Genomic DNA, 22737 nt, shown 5'->3' with positions numbered 1-22737 from the left:
GCCCCCCCGGGAAACAAAATTACCGGGGGAAAAGAACAGCTAGATTCAAAACCTGGAGAGAGAGAGAGAGAAGACCTTGTTCCCCCTTGCTTGTTGATAAACCACATTACTGTGCTACAATCTGGGAGAATTTTGAGGGACTCTAGGAGAGAGACAGAGACAAAATGAAAAGCCTGAACAGCCAAAAGAAGATCACTCCTCTGTATGACATTGATGGAGTCTTTCTTTTGTCGAAGAAATCAAAGACCCCCCCCATTCCACATCCAAGGCACCTGTGAAGAGTTCAAGAAAGGGGATTGGAGGGTGAAAAGGAAGCCCTGGGTTGAGGAACAACTGATGGATCCAACACTGAAGTTCCAGCTTGAGGCATGGAAGAAGAGGGACAAGAAAATCTAAAGGATGAGAATGTTGAAGACAAACTGACTTTAGAAACCAATGGAGCTTTCACATATGGAGCTTGGTAAGAGGAAGTATAGGAATGGTGGAAACCATGTAACCCAGAGCCCTCAGAAATTTCCAGGCTGTAACTGAAACTAGAGGAAGAAAGGAATGAAAGAAAGCAATCCGAGTTAAAGCCTTGGGAGGAGGCAGCGATGCCAGCATTGTAACAGTCTGGGGCCTGCACCCCAGAAAAACACAATCCTAAGGAGGAGTCAGGAATGATTTTTTGGAAATTTACAGTAAACCCCAGGCTTTAGAGAAAAGAAATAGCAAATTGTAGGTGCTGAATAAAATCTCTGGAGAAGAGGCCTGAATAAGCATGTCATCCTGGTAAGGAAAGGCCTGTATACCTCTTAACTTGGAGAGGGCAATCACAGCAGCGAGGCATTTGAAGACTCTTGGGGCAGTAGAGAGGCCAAAGGGCAAAGCAGAGAACTGAAAATGTCAGGAAGAAACACAGAAAAGCAAAAACTTCCTCAAAAGGGGATGAATGGGACTGTGTAGGTAAGCATCCTTGACATCCAAGGAAACTAGAAAAGCCCAAGGAAGTAGAGGAGGAAACAAGGTTTGAAGGATAGTATCCGAAAGAAAGGGACCTTCAAAAAGATGTTTAGCTGAGAAAGATCCAGAATGGGTGTCCAGATGCTTTCTTCCCTGGAAACCAAGAACATTCTGGAGTACAACCCCCTTCCCACTCTGAAGAGTTGGAACTTCTTGAATTGTTCCTTAAGCCAACAAACCCTGAAGCACCTCTGGAAAAAAAGGAGTTGTTCCTGAGGAGGTTGAGGAACATCCAAAAAGGGGGAGAAGAGATTTCCAAACAATGTAATAAGCCTGACAAATTACGAAAAGAACCCAGGAGTCTTGGGTGACCTTTAACAAAATAGAAAGAGGCAGAGAAAGAAGAATGTGACTGAGAAGAATAGGATAGTCCGACAGCACCTGGTTTGCCAGGAAAAAAAGACTCTGTGTAGGAGGAGTTTATGTAGCCTTTGCAGCTGGTGGCCTTCCACCACCCTTGTCATCTTTGGGGGAGGGCGAGACTGTCTACAAAAGCAGGCCTGTTGGAGTAATCCTTTGAAATTTGGGAACAGGAGAAAAAAAAACATGCTTCAAATCCTGCAGGCCCTTACCCTTTTCTTGTAGGGACTCAGGCAAAGTTAGAAGTCTGAGCCAGGCATACCTCCTCAAAACAAAACCAAAGCAGCATCCCTAGATGAAGCATCAGCTGCATTATAGCTGCATTTAATGGAATGGCAAGCAACTTGGAAAAATACCTCTAGCAAGGAAAGAGCAGAGGCCTGCCCCTCAGAGTTGGGAATATCTGAAATAGCCTGAGTGAGAAAAGCCAAAAACATATCTGGTCATGTGTGTTTAACAGTTCACAACTCTAAAGGCTTGTAGCAGAAATATACACTTTCTTACCTAGCCTCTCCATGGTTCTACTGCCCTTGTCAGAGGGAAGCAATTTTGTGTAAGGCAACAATCTGGAGGGTTTATCAGAGGCAATTGATACCACATAAGGATCAGGCGAGGGACACAAAATGAAACTTGCAGTCATCAGTCACTTTATAAAACCTATTAGTTTTTTTTGGGGGGGGGGGGGCCTGAGAAGCAGCAGAAAATGCATCCAGCAAAACAGGAGGAACATCAGAGGGCCTCGGAGACTCCATTTACAGAAGTTCATAGTACCTCTTCTGAACAGACATCGCAGCACAGCCCCATTTGAAAAAAAAACATCTGGGAAAAAAAACATCATTCTGGAAATAGTGTCACCAAAAGAAATCTCCTCAAAAGAAGAGTCAGGACTGATAGACTATGGTTATGAGGAAGAAGAGACCAAGAGAGAAAGAATCTGAGAAGAATGAGTCAGAGATTCTTCATCAGAATCTGCATCATCCTCTGAGGAATCATGGTCCCTAGGCCTCTTAAAAGGGGTAGAAGACCAAGGAGGAGCAGGAACAGAAACACACTGTAGAGACTTTAGAACCATAAGGGCATTAAACAGGCCTTGAGTGAAGTTTTACCATCTATTCTGAGGATCTTTAGAAGAAGTGTGCTTAGTTTTTTGCTTCTTTTTTGAGGGGGACGTCAGCCTTAAACACCTTTGGAGGCTCCAACCCCTGACATTTTATAAATGTAGTCAGCATTTCTTCCCTAATGTCTGAGGAACAGCCCTAGGCCCTTCTTTAATTATCAGCCACAGTTCCCCTTGTACATCCAAGGCACACATCTGCAAGACCTCCATGGATGTGCATGAAGTCAAATCCATGCTGGCCTCTGAAGCGGTAATGACACAGGAATCCAACAAGGAAGCCCAGATGATCCTCCAGGCTTTCACTAGCCTCAAGAGAGATGCCTGGTAGAGGTGATGCAGCTGAAGAATCCGACAGAGCCTTCTTCGTCTTTTTCTTCTCAGACTCACCCTTTGGCTGAGAAGGTCCCTTCATATTGTCTTTAGCCAACAAATTAAGTTGTTGATTTTCCAACTAGAAAGCTAGGGAAGAAAATTGACTACGCAAAGTCTTGGGGACAAAAGCTTAACAAATCGGACAAGACATATGGTTGTGGTAAGCAAAACAAACACTGCTTGCGACAATCTTTATGGGGAATCTGTCTCCCCCCAGCAGTGCCCATTTCCGGATGACATGAAACTAACAACCAGAACAAGACAAAACAATGTTAAGAAAATAAAAAAAACATCAATGGGGCATTATCTGAAAATGTTTTAGTAACCAGCAGATGAATGAGCATTATTATGATGGATGATCGAAGATAGCAATCGGACTGGCAGCAAAGAAATCGAGAAAGGTATGTTCAGATGTCATCTTTACGGCCTATACTTTGCACAGTGAGCATACGTGTGATATATGATGTACTGATTGCAACCTAAAAGCTTTGGTATACTGGTTGGATGTTGGGATGTCCTACTAAGGAGATTCCTATTGTAAAGAATACTACAACAGTGATATAGAAAGACATCTGGTACCGACTTGTCTCCAAACCGGAAGCACAGATATCTCCTGGAGTGCCTGTGTATTTTGATATGACAGTATGCATCCCAAAGATGTACAGAGTACGTCCAATCATCCCTCCTTAAAATGGGTAGGATGGACTGAACTGTGACCATCCAGAACTTAACTGATCTAGATTGCAGAGATCCAAAATTGGTCTTAGGTTTCTGGTCTTTTTTGGCACTAAAAAAAATCTTGAATAAGTTCCAAATCCATGTTAGTCTGAGTAGGACTAGTTGGATGACACTATCTAGCAACTTCTGTATTTCTGTAGCTGGAGCTTTTCTGACTGGGTGGAATATTGTTTATTTTTTCTGTTGAATTCTGGCGGAAAATGGTATACAATAATATCTGCATATAATATTATGCACTCAAGATTCTTTGGCAATGGCTATCCAAACTTGTGAGTACAGGGATAGGCATCCCCCAACTGCTTTCAGTGTGCAGCAGTCGGGTAACCCTTCAGGGATACTGATAGGGTTTTCTTAAAGGAACTCTGAGACCTTGATGCTACAAGGCCACCTCTGCCGTGAGGAAGGCATCTCCCACTAGAATTCTTGCTCTGCCACAATGGGATCTTTCTCCATACGAGTCTTGGGAAAAACCTTGCGACTTTATGAACCACAATTTTAAGCCACCTCTCTGGGTTTTGGAAAAAAGTCCTCTGAGGAGTAGAAAAATGGATTCCCACAGCAGAAAGGGTCTTTCCTTATTGCTCGCTTCTGTATAGAGTCTTTTTCGTCTTAGGGCCAAATAAGGTGGATCCATCAAAGTGGGCATGGCTGGATGATGACTTGAAGGTCTCTGCAAAGGTACAGGGTACATCCAGGCATGCATTCTGATTAAGCCTGAACCCACCATTCTAGCAGCTCCCCCCAAGGCATGAGTGATCAATCTCAAGGAAGCATTTGATAATGACTGGAGGGTGACCAGCTGTGAAGAAACAGTTTTCTTGTACTCCACAGACATGGTCCTAGGAGGGTATTTGAGAACTGTATGATCAACTCCCTCTGAAATCTTGTAACATCTGCCAAATTCAGTGGCTCGATGGCAAATTTCATTGACATGTAGATACCCTTCCCAAATCTGTCCAACACCCTAAATTCCTTATTAGGGAGATAGACAGTAGAGCTCTGTTCTGCTAGCTCTTTCCTAGTGGCTTGCTACAACCACATAGTATCCACAGGAAGACCCTTGCTCCAGTGAGCCTTACTTTTTGGTGCAACAAGATACTTCTCTGGGTATTTAGGGATAGGGGTCTGTGGCATCCAGATCATTACAAGCCCAATGAAAGATTTTTTTTGGGGGGGACCCAAGTCTTAGGTAAACCAGCCCCAAAAGCTTGAAGGAACACTGATTCTTCTTGAGAAGGGGGGGGTCAGAAGACTAACCTTTCTGTTTCAAAAGTTCGAGTATCTCTATGAATGGAACATCAAGGGGGTGGATTTGGGGGACCTTTCTCCTTCATCGAAGTCAATGTTTTCGATTATGGGCTCTTATGGAGAGTATAGGTGTCTCTTTTTACATGTCTACTTCTAAGGGGCTCTTTGTGGGGAGGTCCTGGAGAAAACTCAAAACTGCCAGCAGTGTCCTAAATGAGGACATTTTTGAGGCTTGACCAGACGGCTGGTCCTGATGGGGCATGATGAAAATTAGAAGTTATGTACTCACCATAACGTTCCATCTGAGTAGGTGTATTCATTTGTCTGCAACCTGTGGGTTATGGATCCGATATCGGATCCGAACCAGCATGGTTTTCCAGCTATGGATCCGAGCTCTCAGCTCCTCCCCTCACCCATAATGCCCTGCTCTCCCTACATGACCTCAGATCGAGTTTGCCAACAATAGAAATACCCTAAAAAGGGTAACACATAATATGCAGGAAACTGACAAGGCCAGGGGGATAGGAGGGCGGGATGGTTGCAGACAAATGAATACACCTACTCAGATGGAACGTTATGGTGAGTACATAACTTCTAAATCTGAAGTAGGACATTCATTTGTCTGCAACCTGTGGGACAGAGTCCCCAGCTACCTGAATCTTGGGCGGCCATCATGGAAGGATATTCCGGAGCACTGCGGAGCCAAAGGATGCTCTACCTCTAGATGTAATATCCAACTTGTAGTGGGAAATAAAGGTATGAGATGAAGCCCAAGTGGCTGCTGAACAAATATCATCCAGAGGAATCCTAGCTTTAAAGGCCGCTGAAGAAGAAACTGACCGGGTTGAATGGGCATGTACTCCCACCGGTGCGGGCCTTCCAGAAGCTTGATAAGCCAGTAAGATGCACTGCGAAATCCAGCGTGATAAGGAGACTTTGGAAATTGGCTTGCCCAAATTGAATTTAGCAAAGGAAATAAACAACTGGTCGGATTGCCTATGACCAGCTGTCCTATTCAGATAAAATCTAAGTTGCCTGTGAACATCTAAAGAATGTAGCTTGTATTCACCTTTGTTTTGATATTTAGGAAAGAAAACAGGGAGGTTAATGGATTGATTAATATTCGCTTCAGAAGCTACCTTAGGAAGAAAGGACGGGTTGGTCCTGAGGTATACACGGTCCGGATGAAAGACCAAGTAAGGAGGCTTGACTGATAAGGCTTGAAGTTCTGAAACTCTCTTGGCCGAGGTAATGGCTACTAAAAAGGCCGTCTTGAAAGATAAAAATTTCAGATCTACCGTCGCCGCAGGTTCGAAGGGGGGAGCGGTCAAGGCCTGAAGGACCAATGAAAGGTCCCAAGGAGGAACCACTTGCTTTACAGGGGGTCTGAGAAGAAAAGTACCTTTTAGGAAAATCTTACACAATTTGGCAGACATCAGTGGACTGGAGTCTTGACCAATATGATAATGAGAAATTGCCGCAAGTTGCACTTTGACCGTGGAACTGCTGGCGCCATCATTAAAGAGAGTGGTTAAGAAGTCAAGCACCAGAGGAAGGGGAACTGTGAAGGGGTCTAGACCTTGCCGCTCGCCCAAATGGAGAACCGCTTCCACTTGCTGCGGTAAACTTTCCTGGTAGATGGTTTATGAGCGCTACCAGGATGGCCTTAACTGGAGGCGAAATACCGGGAGTCCTGATCAGGAGTGGAACTGGAGCAGCCAAGCAGCTAGCTTCAGGTTGTCCAGATTCGGGTTGATAGATGGGATGGGTGAGATATCAGATCCGAATGGGATCTAGAATCCAAGGAGGATTCACCGAGTGAGACCTTAGGAAGGGGAACCAGATCTGTCGAGGCCAGAATGGGGCAATGAGAATCATTCTGCACCCCAACCGAGAGACTTTCTGAAGAACTTGGAGCATCAGAGGCAAAGGGGGGTAAGCATAAAGAAGACCGGTGGGCCAAGCATGCACCAGAGCGTCTCTTGGGGTATCTCCGGGAGGAGGGATTAGAGCGAAAAAACTGTCGCACTTGGTGTTTGAGGGAGATGCAAAAAGATCGCAACCGTGCGAAGATGCGTTTCGCTACCTGAGCATTGAGAGACCACTCGTAGGGGGAGAGAATGGTGCGACTGAGTTTGTCCGCAAGGATGTTGGACCGACCCGGAATATGCGTTGCAATGAGAAAGCGGTTGGTGGAGAATGCCCATTCCCACACTCTCATGGCTTCTCGACAAAGAGGGTAAGACCTGGCTCCCCCCTGTTTGTTGACATACCAGACGACAGACATGTTGTCCGACTGAATTGCAATAGTTCCCAAGGGAAGAAAGGCCTGAAGTGCTTGCAACGCTAAGAGCACTGCTCTCATCTGTAGAACATTGATATGCAGTAAGGTCTCGGAATCGTTCCACGTGCCTTGGACCGTCCGGCCTGCAAAATGCCCCCCCCCCACCCGAGGCGGGAGGCGTCCGTGGTCACCGTGGCGAGAGGGGGAGAAGCACAAAAGGGGCGGCCTCCGTGGAGATTTGGTGAGTGGAGCCACCACAGGAGGGACCGCTTGCAAGCCTTGCTGATCGCAATGGGATGATGCATAGGAAGAGCAAGATAAGACCACTGAACTAGGAGTGTCCATTGAAGGATGCGCATATTGAACCTGGCGAGGGGAAGAAGGGCTATCGCTGCCGCCATGGACCCTAGAGCCCTCAGGACCAACTCCGCCGGAACTGAGTTGGAGTGGAGAATGGCCCGCACCTGGAGCTGCAGATTCTGAATTCTGTCCGCAGTGAGGAAGGCTCTTAGCCGTCTCATGTGTAACCTGGCACCTATAAAATCTATGAACTGCGTGGGTGCTAGGTTGGATTTTCCTGTATTTATTGTGATGCCCAGACGGGGAGCTAGATGGAGAAAGGAATCTCGCGCCAATAATAGTAGATGCCTTGTTGGAGCGGTGAGAAGCCAGTCGTCCAGGTAAGGGAAGACCTGCACCCCCTGAAGCCTCAGGTGGGCCGCTACCACTGCTAATACTTTGGTGAACACCCTGGGGGCTGTGGTGAGACCAAAGGGAAGGACCCTGAATTGGTAGTGACTGGCTCCCAGCCGGAAGCGGAGAAACCTCCTGGAGCGCTTGTCCATTAGTATATGGCAGTACGCATCCTTGAGGTCTATGGAGCACATCCAGTGATTTTCTCCCAGAAGGGGGAGAATAGACTGCAACGTAACCATTGAACTTCTCCTTGGGAACTGCCAGGTTCAAGAGTGAAAGGTCTAAGATTGGTCTTAGGTCCCCGTCTTTTGGCACTAAAAGAACCTGGAGTAGAACCTGATCCGATCTGATCTGGGGGCGGGCTGGATGGCTCTTTTCTTTAGCAGATGGCCAATTTCTGCCAAAGTGGCCTCCCACTGACGGGTGGAGCGTCGGGGAGGGACTTCAATTTTGGCATGTGAGAATGGGATACGGTATCCTCTGGATATGATTTGGAGGACCCAGCGGTCTGATGTTATGGACTCCCATGCAGCTAGGTGCTCCAATGTCCCCGACTGCCTCCAGAGTGGAGCAGCCAGGCAACCCTTCAGGGCTGCTGCGGGCGTTCAGAGAAGGTTCTCTGGACCCGAAGTTCCTGGGAGCCCCTCTGACCCTGGGGTGGCGTCCTCCCTGTCCTCCTCTGCCACGGAAGGACTGGTTGTCGGGCGGGTTGGGATTACGCGACTTCAGAACCACATCTTCTTCTGGCCCTTTTGGTTCCTAGAATAGGGCCTCTGGGGCACAGAGAAGCGGATTCCGGCGGCAGACAGCGTCTTCCCGTCCTTTTCGCTCTGGGTCAAGGTATCACGAACAGTTTTGCCAAAGAGGGCAGAACCATCGAAGGGAGCGTTCGCAAATGACGCCTTGAAGGGCTCGTGAAATCGCAATGGCGGAGCCAGGCCTGGCGATCTGGTAACTAGGCCTGCCCTGCGGCTCTAGCGGCACCTTCCATAGCATGGGACAGTAACCGCATAGAGGTATTAGTAGCCGGACCTGAGTGGCCATACGGGTGGAGTGCAACACTTTGTCCTCCTCCGACATGGACTCTGGGGGGGAGGCAGCGTATTCCTTGATAAGATCGCACTGCATCCTAATCACATGTGCCAGGTAGTTCAGCGCCCTTACTGAAAAGGTCGCTGAACTAAACATCCGCTTCCCCAAGCGGTCCATCATCGAGACTCCTTGCTCGGGATGGACTGAGGGACTCTCCTGAGCAAGTTCCCTCTTGGTGGCTGCCGCCGTCAACATGGCAACTACCGGAGGCCCCTTACTCCAATGGGCACGGTCAGCCGGGGGACTAAGTATACGGTCAGGCCTTTTTGGAATTGGCTCCACGGTGTCCGGTTCCTTCCACGCCTGGTGGTAATCAGGTCTACCAGGGGGTCGGCAGGAGGACACCCAAGAGGTAGACGGGCCGCTTCAAATGCCTCCAAGAACACGGACTCGTCCGAGGAAGACTTGGGGCAGACCACCCCCTTATCACGAAGCATTTCCATGATGTCTCCAAAGGAGACATCCTCAGGGTGATCTTGGGGAGCCTTCCCTTCCTCCAAGTCCGTGTCTTCAGTGAGAGACTCGGGAGTCTATGTGCCTCGTTTGCACGTATGCTTGCGGAGGGCATCCTCCGGGGCTGTCAGAGGACTCCTGCAAACTGTGACCTGTTCCAAAGGAACAACTTGGGGCAAAGGAGCGGGCTGTCCCAATGGCCAGATGGTGGAAGTCTGGCCCAGTGCAGATGGAGTTCGGGACGGAGCCGAAGCAAGTGCCAGGGGTCTGGAAACCCTCAACAGGGCCCTCTCCACTACATCAAAAGCCGAGGGAGCCGACCTCGACCAAAGGATCGATGTCGGCTCCCCTGGGATCGAAGAGTGGATCAAGCCGCACCCGAAGCAGTCGGACCCGAGGGGACAGTGCGCTCCGACACAGACGGCGCCGAAGGAGCACTGATCCCCCTGGATCCGAAGCTCGGATCCAGGCTCCGAGAGGTCGGATCTGAAGCACTCGAGGGCAGGGTCGGATCCGGCACCGAGTACTATCGGCGCCGACCCACCCCGGCTCTGAAGCTGCTCGGCTCCAACTGCTCGAACCCGGGTAGCGGGTTGGAGAAGGAGCTATAGGTTTAAAGAAAGGGGTGAGATCCCCCAGAGGGGAGGCAAGAGCACTCCCATCTGCATCTGGGCCTGGATGAACCTTCTCATCATCCGGTCCAGATCAGCATCCGATAAATAGTAAGTCGATCTCGACGAGGCTACCGAGGTAGGCCTTGAGTGCCTCCTGGATAGCCTCGACGGAGATCGGGTCTCCTCCTCCTCAGGTCCCGGTGAAAAGCACACAGGTGACCGGAGCCGAGGAGGGGGAGAACCAGCAGACAAGGAGGCCGGAGGAGAAGCCCGCTTGGCAGGTGGGGCCGAAACAGAGGTCTCGGCCCCCCACTTATGGTGCTTCTCCCTCCGGTCCTTCTTTCTAGCTTCCCTCTCCTCCAAACCACTACAGGAAGGTTGAATCCCAGGAGGAGGAGGGGGAGCCGGAGAGGAGGAAACCGTGGACATGGTACCCTCCGAAGGAGCGGTAGCCGGAGCCGAATCCGGGGGCAAAATTCCCGCCAGGACCAGCTTCGACCTGCGCTCCTTCAATGCCCTGGGGTTGAACCCTGCACAAATGGAACATCCAGAAGTGAGGTGCTCAACCCCAAGGCATCAACGCACCAGTGTGGCCATCAGCAGGGGAGCTTATGGCCACACTCGAGCACTGAAAAACAGCCTTAGGTTGTTCAGACATCCTAAAAGCCTAGCTTTTTTTACTTAAACTAATCTAAAAAAAGTAAAGTAAACTAGCCAAACACACACAGGCCCAAACACAAACTACTGGCACCAGCGAGGAGGGAAACTAAAGTTAAAAAAGTTAATAAAACTAAACAACTTTAGCTACAAAAGGGGAAACCTAAACTTTCACACATAACTGTCAAAAAACTTTAAATTTAGCACTAAATAAAACCCCAAAATGTTTGGTTTTAAAAAATTGGTGAAGGGGACCCGAGGGGAAGGGGGAGAAAAGGGAAAAATTTTTGGGTGAAGGGAGGAAATAGAGTTTGGGCCCAAAAAAGGTGGTAAAACCTTCCGGTTCCATTTTCCGATACGGATCCATAACCCAAGGTTGGGGAGCCCCAAATGGTCTCCAAAAACCCCCAATCCCGGTTTCCAGACCTTTTGTTTGGATTTTAATTTTTTCTGTTAAAGGGGAAAATTTTATGTTAATAAATTTATTATAATAAAAAAGTAATTATTTTTTATTTGAATGTATATATATAAAATTAAATTAAAAATAGAATTTTAAAATATTATTTAAAATTTAAAATCCCTTTTTTAAATATATGGTTTTTTAAAAAATAAAAATTTTAAAATTTATTTTATTTAAATTTGAAAAGAAAAATTTAATATGTAAGGGAAAAAATCTTATTTTAAAAAAAATATATATAAAATAAATTTTTATTTGAAAATATTTATATGAAAAAAATTATAATTAAAAAAAAAATGTTTTTTAATATTTTATAGGGGAGAAAAAATAGATTTTAAACATAAAATTTTTTTAGAATTTTTAAAATTAAAATGGTAAAGGAAAAATATATATAAAATAAATTAAAAAACAATTTTTAAAATATATAATTTTTGTGGGGAAAAAAAAATATATTTTTTATAAATAATATATAACAATAAAAATAAAATATATTGGGTTTTTAAAATAAAAAATGTGTTAAAATATATTTTTTGAAAAAATTTTTTTTATAAAAATAAAAATTTTATATTAATTATAAAAAATTAATATATAATAAAATATATGTTTGAAAAATTTTTTTTTTTTTTTTTTTTTTTTGTTAAAAAAAAAAAAAGGAAATTTTTGTTTTTTTGGGGTTTTTTTTTTTTAGTTTTTTTTTTTTGTTTTTGAGAAAAAAAATTTTTAAATTTTTAAAAAAAAATTAAAAAAAAAATATTTTAAAATTAAAAGTTTTAAAAAAATTAAAATTTTTTTAAAATTTAAATTTGGGTTTTTTGGGGTTTTTTTTTGTGTATAAAATTTTTTTTATATTATTTTTGTTTGTTTTTTGTTTTTTTTTTGGGGTTAAAATTTAAAAATTAAAAAAAAAGGGGGGTTTTTTAAAATAAAGGGTTGGGGAAATTTTTTTTAAAATTAAAATTGAAAAAAAAAAAAATTTTTAAAAATTTAATAAAAAAAATATAAAAAAATTTTTTAATTTTAAATATTTTAAAAAATTTTAAAAAAAAAATTTTTTTTTTTTGTTTTTTTTTTTTTTTTTTTGGCGGGGGTTTTTTTTTTTTGTTTTTTTTTTTTTTTTGTTTTTTTTTTTTTTTTTTAAAAAAAGGAAATTTTTTTTTTTTTAAATATTAAAGTTTAAAATTAAATTATTTTTTTTTTTTTAAAAATTAAATATTTTTTAAATTTTTAAAAAAATTTTTTAAAAATTATATTAAAATTTAAAATTTTATTTTAATAATATAAAAAAATAAAAAATTTTTTTTTTTTTTGGGTTTTTTTATAGTTTTTTTTTAAAAAAAATATTTTAAAATTATTTTTTTTTTTTTTGTCTTTTTTTTTTTGTTATTTTTTTTTTTTTTTTTTTTAAAAATTTTTTAAAATTTTAATATTAAAAAATATTAAATATATATTTGTTTTTTTTTAAATTTTTATTTAAATTTATTTTTTTTTTTTTTTTTTTTTTTTTGGGGTGGTTTTTTAATAAAAATATTTTTTGGTTTTTTTTTTTTTATGGGTTTTTTTTTTTTAATTAAAAATTTTAAAAAAAAAAATTTTTTTTTTTTATTTAAAAAAATTTTTTTTTTTTTTTTTTTTTAAATTTTTTTTAATTTTTTTTTTTTTGTTTTGTTTTTATTTATTATTTTTGGTTTTTAAAAAATTTTTTTTTATAAAAATTTTTTTTTTTTTTAATTTTTTTATTTTTTTTTTTAAAAATATATAATTTTTATATTTTTTTTTTTTATTTTTATATTTTTTTTTTTTTTGTTTTTTTTTAAATTTTTATTTTTTTTTCTTTTTTTTGTTTTAAAATTAAAAATTTTTTTTTTTAAAATTTTAAAAAAAATTTTGTTTTATTTTTTTTTAAAAATTTTTAGTTTTTTTTTTTTTTTTTTTTTTTTTTTGTTTTTGTTTTTTGTTTTTTTTTTTTTGTTTTATTTTTTTTTTTTTTTTTTTTTATTTTTTTTTTTTTTTTTTTTTTTTTTCCTTTCCCTTTTAAAAAGTTTTTTTTTGGGGTTTCTGCTACTCTTCTCTTTCCACTTAAAAAAAAAAATGTTATCTTTTACTGTATTTTTGTTTCTTCCTACTTTATTTTGCTTTTGCGTCATCTGAAAAGTACTCAATTGTATTTATTACTGCTGGTGTAACTCATTCTAAGCCCTTTAGTTTAAGCACTTGGGCTTCAGACCAGTTGTTTTACATTAAGAGGGTTCGTGGTCTGCACTCTTGTGGGAGGAGAGGCTGGACTCTGCCCTTCTGAGCTGGGAATTTCTGGTTAAAGGCTTATAGTGCCTGCATATTTGAACTGCTTCTTACTGAAATTGGTACACCTTGTTTGCTGTAGCATAGACTAGATCCAGACCTGCTGAACCTAGCTTTGTTTGTATAACTTGAGCACTAATCCAGGCATTCTTTAAAGTATTCAATTGTATTTATTACTGTTTGGTAGTAACTTGATTAAAATGTAGCTATCATTCTAAGTCTTTTGGATTAAGCACTTGAGCTTCAGACCAGTTGCTTTACATTAGGAAGGTTTGTGGCCTGCACTGTGGTGGCAGGACAGGTAGCTTACATCCTTCTAAGTTGGGAACTCCTGATTGAGGGCTCAGTGTCTGTTATTCTAAAAGTGCATTAGTTCTGGTTTAAGCACTTGGGCTTCAGGCCAGTTATTTTACAAATAGAAGGTTCATGGTCTGCACTCTTGTGGGAGGACAGGCTGGACTCTGCCCTTCTGAGCTGGGAATTTCTGGTTAAAGGCTTATAGTGCCTGCATATTTGAACAGTTTCTTACTGAAATTGGTACACCTTGTTTGCTGTAACATAGACTAGATCCAGGCCTGCTGAATCTAACTTTGTTTGTATGCTTGTTTGTTTGCTTGTTATTTCCCTAAAACGCTAATTCCACCTAAAATGCGGCTTTTCATCGCTTCTGTGGATCCCTAGTGATATCTGCATTGCTTACTGTACTTATTTCAATGTTTCACTTGAAAGTTACTGTTTGTCGTTTTTGCATTTAAGTTACCTGTAACACATTGCTTTTAAGTTACCTGGCACTTGCTCACTAAGTCAGCACTAAAAAATTAAAAGCACTACACCCTCACAAACTCCCCTTGAGTACCTTGTTCCCCATTGGCCCTTTTTTTCAATTATAAAGGAATTCCCAATACTATTCTAGCATGTCCAAAGGTCAGTTGTCAATCTCCTCTCTGGTCCAGCTGGTGAATCTGGGAATCTTGAGGCAATGTTACAACTGCCTCATGTACACAGACAACCCTCTCCTCCTCCCAACAAATTCCAACACATGTGAGAGATGCAACCATATAGCCAAACTGGAGGCTAACCTCTCTCAACTCAGTACTGGCGTAACCAGTCAGGAGGAGAAGGAAACCACACTCACTACAATTCCAGTCTCACATAGACCTACCACGACAGCAAACCAAACACAAACACACAAAAACATACTCGGAGGCTCTAAATAACAATCTGCCTAAGCAGCAGAGACGTCCAAAGCAGACACCCAAGCAACCGCTACCCCAAAACAAAACACGTGCAACACATAGCTCACAAAGCCAGTGTGCCGAACAGTCACAGTCCTTAAAGCTAAACACACCTGATACACTTGCAATAGGTGACTATCGTCAGGCACACTGACGTCCCGCTCACTAGGCTGAACAAGGAGAAGGTCACGGTGAGCTGCCTGTTGGGCGCTAGGATCCGCCACATAACGCAAGCACTCAGGTCACTCCAAGGCAAGTACAAATATGACTCAGTCATTGTCCATGCTGGTGTGAATGACCTTAGACGTACCTCCCTGGACTACATGAAGAGAGACCTACAGGAGCTCTCTGAGCATGTAGCACAGGCCTGTATGACCCTGACCTTGAGTAGCATCTTACCCTCACCAAGAATGATGCCACAATATGAAAACAAAATGATCAATTTCAACAACTGACTTAAGTATTGGTGTCATTCAAAGGGGATCCAATGCCTGTCAGCCTGGGATGACATGCTCGACAAGCCACAATGCTTCGCTAGGGACGGCTTGCACCTGTCACCCCTGGGCTTTCGGATATTGGCAAGGCTCTTGCTACTCCCATAGTGCCTTTTTTAGGCAAGGCTCAAAATGCAAACCCATCTCCATAGGTATCACAAGGGATAAGAAACTAAGAGCAATGCTACTCAACGCCAGAAGTCTAAACCTCAAGATGCACGCACTCAAAACTCTCCTTAGCATGGAGAACATTGATATCTGTGCACTAACAGAAACCTGGTTCAAGGCTCACGAGGGCACCCTAGCACTGCCAGGTTATACCTCATACCATGCTTTTTGGCCCCAAAACTTGGACCGAACCACAAAAGGAGGGGGAGTATCAATATTCATCAAAGATACCCACACCTCCAGGTTGGTGGCACAGCACGAAGCATCAGAGACTATCCATGTGCAACTAACAGTGGGTAAAACTGCCTTCCAGTTTATAACCTGCTACAGACCACCCTCCCAAACCCAGGAACCCCACTCGGCCTTCCTGAAAACACTGGAAAATATGAAGGTCTCTCCAAACACCATTATATTGGGCGACTTCAACTACCCAAACATAGACTGGGAGCATTACTCTAGCTCCAACACCCTAGCCCAAAGGTTCCTAGTATTTATAAACTCAAATGCTATGGAACAACTTGTTACCACTCCCACAAGAGGGGAAACATACTGGACCTGATCATCACCAACATGGGGACTCTATGCTCCGGACCAGAAGTGTATCCCTCACTGGTAAGATCAGACCATAAACTAATCTCACTGATATTCACATCCCGACCCCACCCCTGCCCAGAAAACCACAGTGATAAACTTCTAAAGCAAATTTCACACCTCAAAACCAGGTGGAATCCTTCAAAGCCCCGGCCTGTGGAAAATACGGCCCAGACCGCAGAATCCTTTATAAACGCATTCTATGAACACCTTCAGGAATGCATGGATCATGCAATCCCAAATAAAACCAAGACCCAATCCTCCAAAGGCAGACGTCCTGTCTGGTGGACCCCAGCCATAAACAAACTATACAATAGAAGGAGGAAGCTATTACATGATGGAGCAAAATCCCAAAAAGGGAAGGCATCTCTGATCAGTATTAGCAAAAAACTACGGGCACTCATAAAATCGTCTAAGGCCAGCTTCGAGAGAAAAATTGCACAGGACACTAAGGATAATCACAAGGCTTTCTTTAGTTATGTTAGGAACCTGGGTGGGCATTCCCAGATATGCTCAGAATTAGTCCAAAATGTCAAAAAATACACCGAACCCACAGACACTGCCAACATCCTAGCTGACAGGTTTCAGTGCAAACCCCCCCGTCCCCACCAAAACGGCAAATATCTATCCCAGCAGAGTGCTTCCCCCCTGACATCTTAGATGCTCAGGTAAGAGCTGCCCTCTCCAAAGCAAAAAACACAGCATCAATGGGACCAGACGGTGTCCCAGGCTGCATCCTACATGAACTCCAAGAAGAGCTAAACCCAAACATAAAACTACTGTTCAATCTCAGCCTTACTACAGGATATGTACCCAAAGAGTGGCATACAGCAACAGTGGTCCCTCTCCACAAAGGTGGTGCCTCAACGGATCCTGAAAACTATCGCCCCATAAGCCTGACTAGCTTGGTCTGCAAAGCTATGGAAAGGATCATCATGGACCTCATAAATAAAGATATTGGGGACCTACAAACATTGGATCCTACCCAGTTCGGCTTTGTTAAGAGCAGATCCTGCTTCTTAAACCTGGTCGATTTCTTTGAAACAGTCACCAAGGCCATTGACGAGGGGAAGGTGGTCCCCACAGCCTACCTGGACCTCGCAAAAGCCTTCGATACAATACCCCACTCGGGCATTATAGATAAGCTCACCAGCTTAAATATAAACCCCTATGTCACTAGATGGGTTGCAAACTGGCTCAAGGACAGAACCCACATGGTTAGAATTGCTGGAGCCATGTCAGACTCCAAACCAGTTACAAGTGGCATCCCACAAGGCTCAGTCCTGGGACCTCTCTTGTTCTGTATATATTTCTCGGAGGTACAGGCCAACACAGGAGGACTGTGGCTGACCAAGTTCGCAGATGACTGCAAACTGGGTGCCATAATCGACTCTCCAGCAGACACAAACATCCTCCAAAAGGGCCTCATAGAAACAGACAACTGGTGCCAGAGCCATGGCCTCAAGCTAAACGCCAAAAAGTGTATAGTCATCCCCTTTGGCAAAAACAAAGTGCCCACAAATTACCACATAGATGATAATCCATTAAGTACAGAAGAAGTAATTAGGGACCAGGGGACCCAAGTCGATAGCAATCTCTCATTTGACAACCACGTGGCCACAGTGGTTAGAAAAACATTTTATATAGCCCACCTAATCATGAAGGGATTCACATCTAGATCAGGGGAGGTCATTGTGCCTCTTTACTCATCCCTCATCAGGCCCATAATTGAGTACAATGCCCCTTTCGGGATGTATCTTACCAGACACCTGCAGCAACTGGAAAGACCCCAAATGTACCTCACCAAGAGGATCAAAGGGCTCAAACAGATGCCATATGCTGCCCAGTTAAAGAAACTCTAGCTCTACTCAGTGGCATACCGCCTGCTCAGAGGCGATCTGTGCCTGACGTATAAAGCCATGTCCAACCCGGAATTAATGGACATGCTGCACCTCAGAAAATCCAAACGCCATCGAGCTACGCGCTCGACTTGAACCTCAGCACTGAAATAAATAGAACATGCTGGAGGGACAGATTCATAACCCAGAGGCTCCCTTCACTCTGGAATAAAATCCCAGTCCAGGTTAGGCAGAGTCCCTCATTGACTCTCTTCAAGAGGAATCTTGATGAGTAGATGGGAGATCGTAGGTTTACCCCGGGTATCACTTATGTGTCGCTGTTAGACAGAGGCACAGTATACTAACCTCGAAAAAGGGCATAGCAAAATTAATTTAAAATGGGTGGCGAAAGCCAAACACACTCTGGCTAGGCTTATAAATGCCCTAGGGCAGATAGCCTAGTATGAACCTATGAACCTAAATTCAAGAAATGCTAATGTCCTAGTAAAGAAATTCTCCAGTTATTTAAACTACAAGATTGGCTTTGCCATCCTTAGTGGACACACTTAAAACACAGCAACAATGCTACCAGAGGGGGGCTCAGTGCTGCACTCCAACACACAAGGGATGAGAAGGTATGAACAAGGTCAAGGAGTGCATGTACTCTAGATGAGAACCAAGCCTGCTAGACTACACCAGGAGTCTTGTCAGCATGAAAAACTAACTTATAGCAGAATGGTGTACACCATTCTCTGTTCTTGCATTTTCCTCATGGCATCTTTTAAACATGAAGGCATATCTACAGATACAATTTGAATCGAAAAGTTTACAGTGTTCTGAATCTGCAATTTACAAATTATGTCCCTTGTAACCATTAATTACCATCAGAACATTTGTGCAAAATGATTTATAGCATATAAAGCTACGAAAATCATAAAACTCTCTTACCATCTGTGTCCCTTAAGTATTCATTCCAAAACTCAGTAGCATTAACCTCGTCTTCTAGTTTTTTCCAATCTTCGGATAGAGATTTGATTTTGAAAAGACTGCAAAGTGTTTCATGTGTAAGTTCTTGAGATTTGTAACAAAGTACATCACGGAAAACATCTGGATACAGCTGTATTTTCTCCAACACACCTAGAGTCTTGAGACCTTCTTGAAATCTGAAGAAAAGTTAAGATGTACAGAGAACAAACTAGTTGCTTAAAGAATATACACGCCCTATCAAAAAAAAAAAAATTACATGATACAGTATGATTTTTTTTGTTTTGATACTGCAGAACTCTTATCATATTCGCCTCAGAAATCTGGAGTGAAACCTAACACTAAAAGCTAATGTTAAGCTTTTCAACATTGTACCTCCAGTCTTCCTTTGAATTAACAAAGGACAACAAAAAAGATAGGACTTTTAAGTCACCCTACAAAGCTCCCAACTAGATAACTATCACGCTCTTTAATAAGCTCGAACCATGGCACCTTACTCATCTCAGTCTAGTTTGATCTAGACTACTGGAAATGCAGGATATACAGAGGCTTGAAATGAATAGTGCTGACAGGACGGCTGTGTAAAATCTTACACTAATAGTAGATGTCCTTCTCTTCACTGTTGCAGTATTCTAAACAGAAGGGATTTCCTGCCAGGGCAGCCAGACACTCCACCACCAAAAGCCTAATGCTCATGTATGCACCATATGACCTAATTATGCTCCCTGCACAGAACATAGGGCATAAAAGGGATATATGGATGCAACTACCCAAAACTGAATTGTTCCAGAAGATAACAGTCTCCATAGGACAAAGGAGTCCATGTACATCCAGAAGGAATAAAATGTAGAAAAAAGGGGAAACCCTCAGTCAGAAGATAATCTAAACAAAAACCAGAACAAACAGGGGTGGGAGGAGAAGAGCGAATACTGCAACAGTTAACAGAAGGAGATCTATTGTTAAGGTAAGATTTTACCACAACTATACTATGTCTTCCTATATCACTATTGCAGTACTCTAAACAGAAGGGAAGAGTTAAACTCAAGAAACAGAACAGGAGGTGGAAGGCTGAGAAGAGCCCTTTACAAACCCATATAAAATTGTTTCAGCAAAACCTGCTCTGGCCCTAGAAACTATATCAAACATATAATGCTTAGTAAAGCTATGCACTGAAGCCCGAGTAGCAGCTTCAAAGATGGAATTGGTGTCCAATCCCTTGAAGAAGTTACCAGAAGAGGCAACACAGCCCTACTGGAATGACCTCTAACAGTAGTAGTCAGAGATTTGCCATGGACAGTATAACAAAAGGAAATGGTCTTAGATATTCAGGAAGAGATGGTTTGATTAGAAAAAGCCAAACCTTATGTCTTTGGATGAAAGGAAACAAAAAGCTGATCAGACTTAGGAACGGCCTTAGTTTAATCCAAACAGAACCCGAGCTGTCTTGTGCAAATCTAAGGTATGCAGGACCCTCTCAGTAGCAGACTGAGAAGTAGGGAAAAAGGAAGGGAGTTGTACCATCTGATTCAAGGACAACTCATTTACTACCTTGAGCATAAAAAAAGGATGAATACAAAGGGATACCCTGTCCCTGTGAAAAACCAAAAGAGGAGGAATGGCCAAAACAGCCTGGAGCTCAGAAACCCTTCAAGCAGAAGTAAGAGTCAGCAACAAAACAGTCTTCTAGGTGCAATGTTGCAAAGAAGAATCTACAGGCTCAAAAAGTAGCCCGAGTCAATTTTTCCAAACCAAATTTAAGGTCCCAAGGAGGAGGAATAGGCTTCCTTGGAGGCCTAAGATGCAGCACACCTTTAAGAAGTTGTTGGACCTCAAAATGAGTAGCCAAAGAATTCAAGGGCAGACCAGCAGAAATGGCTAAAAGTTAGGCCTTCACAGAAGAATAGCCCAGGCCAAACTGAAGCAACTCTCACAAATAAGGGAGGACCAGAGGGTGCCCTACTGAAAAAAGGTCCTGGTTACGAGCGTGGCAAACAGAAAATCTCTTCCATTTGGACATATTTTCTGGTTGAGGGTATCCTTGCTTCTTTTAAGACCCTGAGCATGTCCTCAGAAAAGAGATGCCTGAAAGGAATAAAAATTCAATCACCTACAGTGGCAGCTGAAGAGTGGGAAAGTGAGGATGGATGACAGACCCCTTAACCCTGTGTGAGATCAACCATTGAGGCAACTTGTGGTGACTGCCCCTGGCCAGATGCATTAAGAGGGGGAACCAGTGTACTCTTGGCCAAAATGAAGTCACTTGGAAAGATTTTTGGGGAGTCAAGCTGAATCTTCTGAAAGACTCTTGGAAGCACAGGAAAAGGAGGGAAAGCAAAGAAACATTCCCTTCCAAGGAAAGAGTGTCCATCTTCCACACCAGATGGCATGGCACTGGGGAACAAAAGAGAGAAAGCTGCCTATTCAGAGGGGAGGCAAAAAGATCTACCTGAAGAATACCTCACCGACGGACAATGTCCAAAAGCACATCTCTGTGAAGCATCCATTCGTGAGCCTGTATTTAGGACCTACACAGAGTCTGCCACTAGACTGCGCTCTGATGGAATGTATACTGCCTCAAGAGTTAACTGATAACCGAGAGCCACCCCTTAACTCTGAAGAGCCATCCTGCAGAGGAGGTAAGATTTTGTGCCTTCCTGTTTGTTGACATACTACATCATTGTAGTGTTTGTGCACACCTTCAGCGGCCTGGAGAGAACATGGTATGAAATGCCTGCAGGGCCAGAATCGGAGCTCTCATCTCTCAGATGTGGACACAGAATGACTTCTGATGGTAGGGGAGGGGCAGAGACCCTGAACTTTTGTGACCAAAAGAAGCTCCCCACCCAGTGTCTGAGGCATCAGCAAACAGTTCTTGAGAAGGAACTGGAGGCTGAAAGGGCAGGCCTAGATTGAGAGCAAACTGTTGAATCCACCACTTCCTTCTTTAGACAGGTACACTGAAATCCAGAGGGTGACAATGCTGCAGAGAAACTGACTTGAGGTACCAATGAAGCTTCTGCATATGCAGCCAGGAAAGGAGGAGCAATGGAACAGAAAAAGCCATAAATCCCAGAGCCCAAAGAAACTCCCTGGCTGGCATGGCGGTGAGAGGAAGAAGAGACTGAAAGAATGTTGTTAATGACAAAACTTTTGGACGTGGAACAGAGGCCAGCATTGACACAGTCTAAATCCTGCAACCCAGATGCACATGATCCAGAGAGGAAGTTAGGACAGACTTTTGGAAGTTGATCGTGAACCCCAGAGCCTGTAATATGCAACTGGGAGACCGGCAGCAAAGAAGTTGTGGGTAGTTGCATCCGTATGCAAGTGTGACGTATGGTGCATACAAGATAAAAAGCTATGTTCTTACCATAATGTTCCATGTGAGTTGTTCATCTCGCCTTTGTTCTTTACACGTGGGTGATCTGCTCTAAGTCGGCCACTTGCCAAGCTCAAGATCTTTGAGTAGCTCGAGGCACAGTCCCTATCCCATGGTATGCTCACCTACCAACCCCCAGATCTAGTTTGCTGAACCAGCAAGAAAAAAACACACTAAGCAACCAATTACAAAAACAATGTATATAGTACATAACTATTTACAATAGTTAAACAATAATCTGGCTGGAAAGAAGGACACTAGCAAGACCAACCAGACCACCATTCATACTTGTTCTTCCATAACCTGGAGGGGGAAGGTGGGAGGAGGGAGTGTAAGAACAAAGGCGAAATGAACAACTTACATGGAACATTATGGTAAGAACATAACTTCTTTATGTGAAGTTGTTCAATCAAGTTCATAGGTTGGTACTAGGCTTTCAGCCCTAGGGCCTATACAAGCCTAGCCATAACAATTCCCTGGCTATTTCTTCCAACACTATTTACTTCCCTGGACCCTTGTCTAGCAGGGCGATTGACTTGATTCCTGGGGTGAATTTCCTTTCTCCCATTCAATCGTCAAGGTTCCTTTTGAAGAGGGCCAAAGAGGCACTCTGCTTGACATGTTTGCGCAATCTATTCCAGAGTCTGGGGGGTCAGGAAC

At 43.0% G+C, this 22737-nt stretch overlaps 1 protein-coding gene across 6 annotated transcripts in view; it reads right to left on the bottom strand.

Annotated features, from left to right (window-relative positions):
* Positions 1-22737, bottom strand: part of G2E3 (G2/M-phase specific E3 ubiquitin protein ligase) — a 1254036-nt gene that overhangs the window by 62584 nt on the left and 1168715 nt on the right. For 5 of the 6 annotated variants that reach the window (XM_044073803.1, XM_044073801.1, XM_044073804.1 and 2 more), the window contains one exon: positions 18663-18877. The exons of the other annotated variant lie outside the window; for it this stretch is intronic. In XM_044073803.1, coding sequence (XP_043929738.1) covers positions 18663-18877 — 215 coding nt within the window. The remainder of the gene's footprint in view (positions 1-18662; positions 18878-22737) is intronic. 6 annotated transcript variants of the gene reach the window in all.

The sequence above is a fragment of the Protopterus annectens genome, chromosome 6.part0 (genome assembly GCF_019279795.1).
Source record: "Protopterus annectens isolate FY-2018-M chromosome 6.part0, PAN1.0, whole genome shotgun sequence".
Classification (NCBI taxonomy): domain Eukaryota; kingdom Metazoa; phylum Chordata; order Ceratodontiformes; family Protopteridae; genus Protopterus; species Protopterus annectens.
The sequence above is the reverse complement of the archived record's forward strand: the minus strand, read 5'-3'. Positions and strand labels throughout refer to the sequence as shown.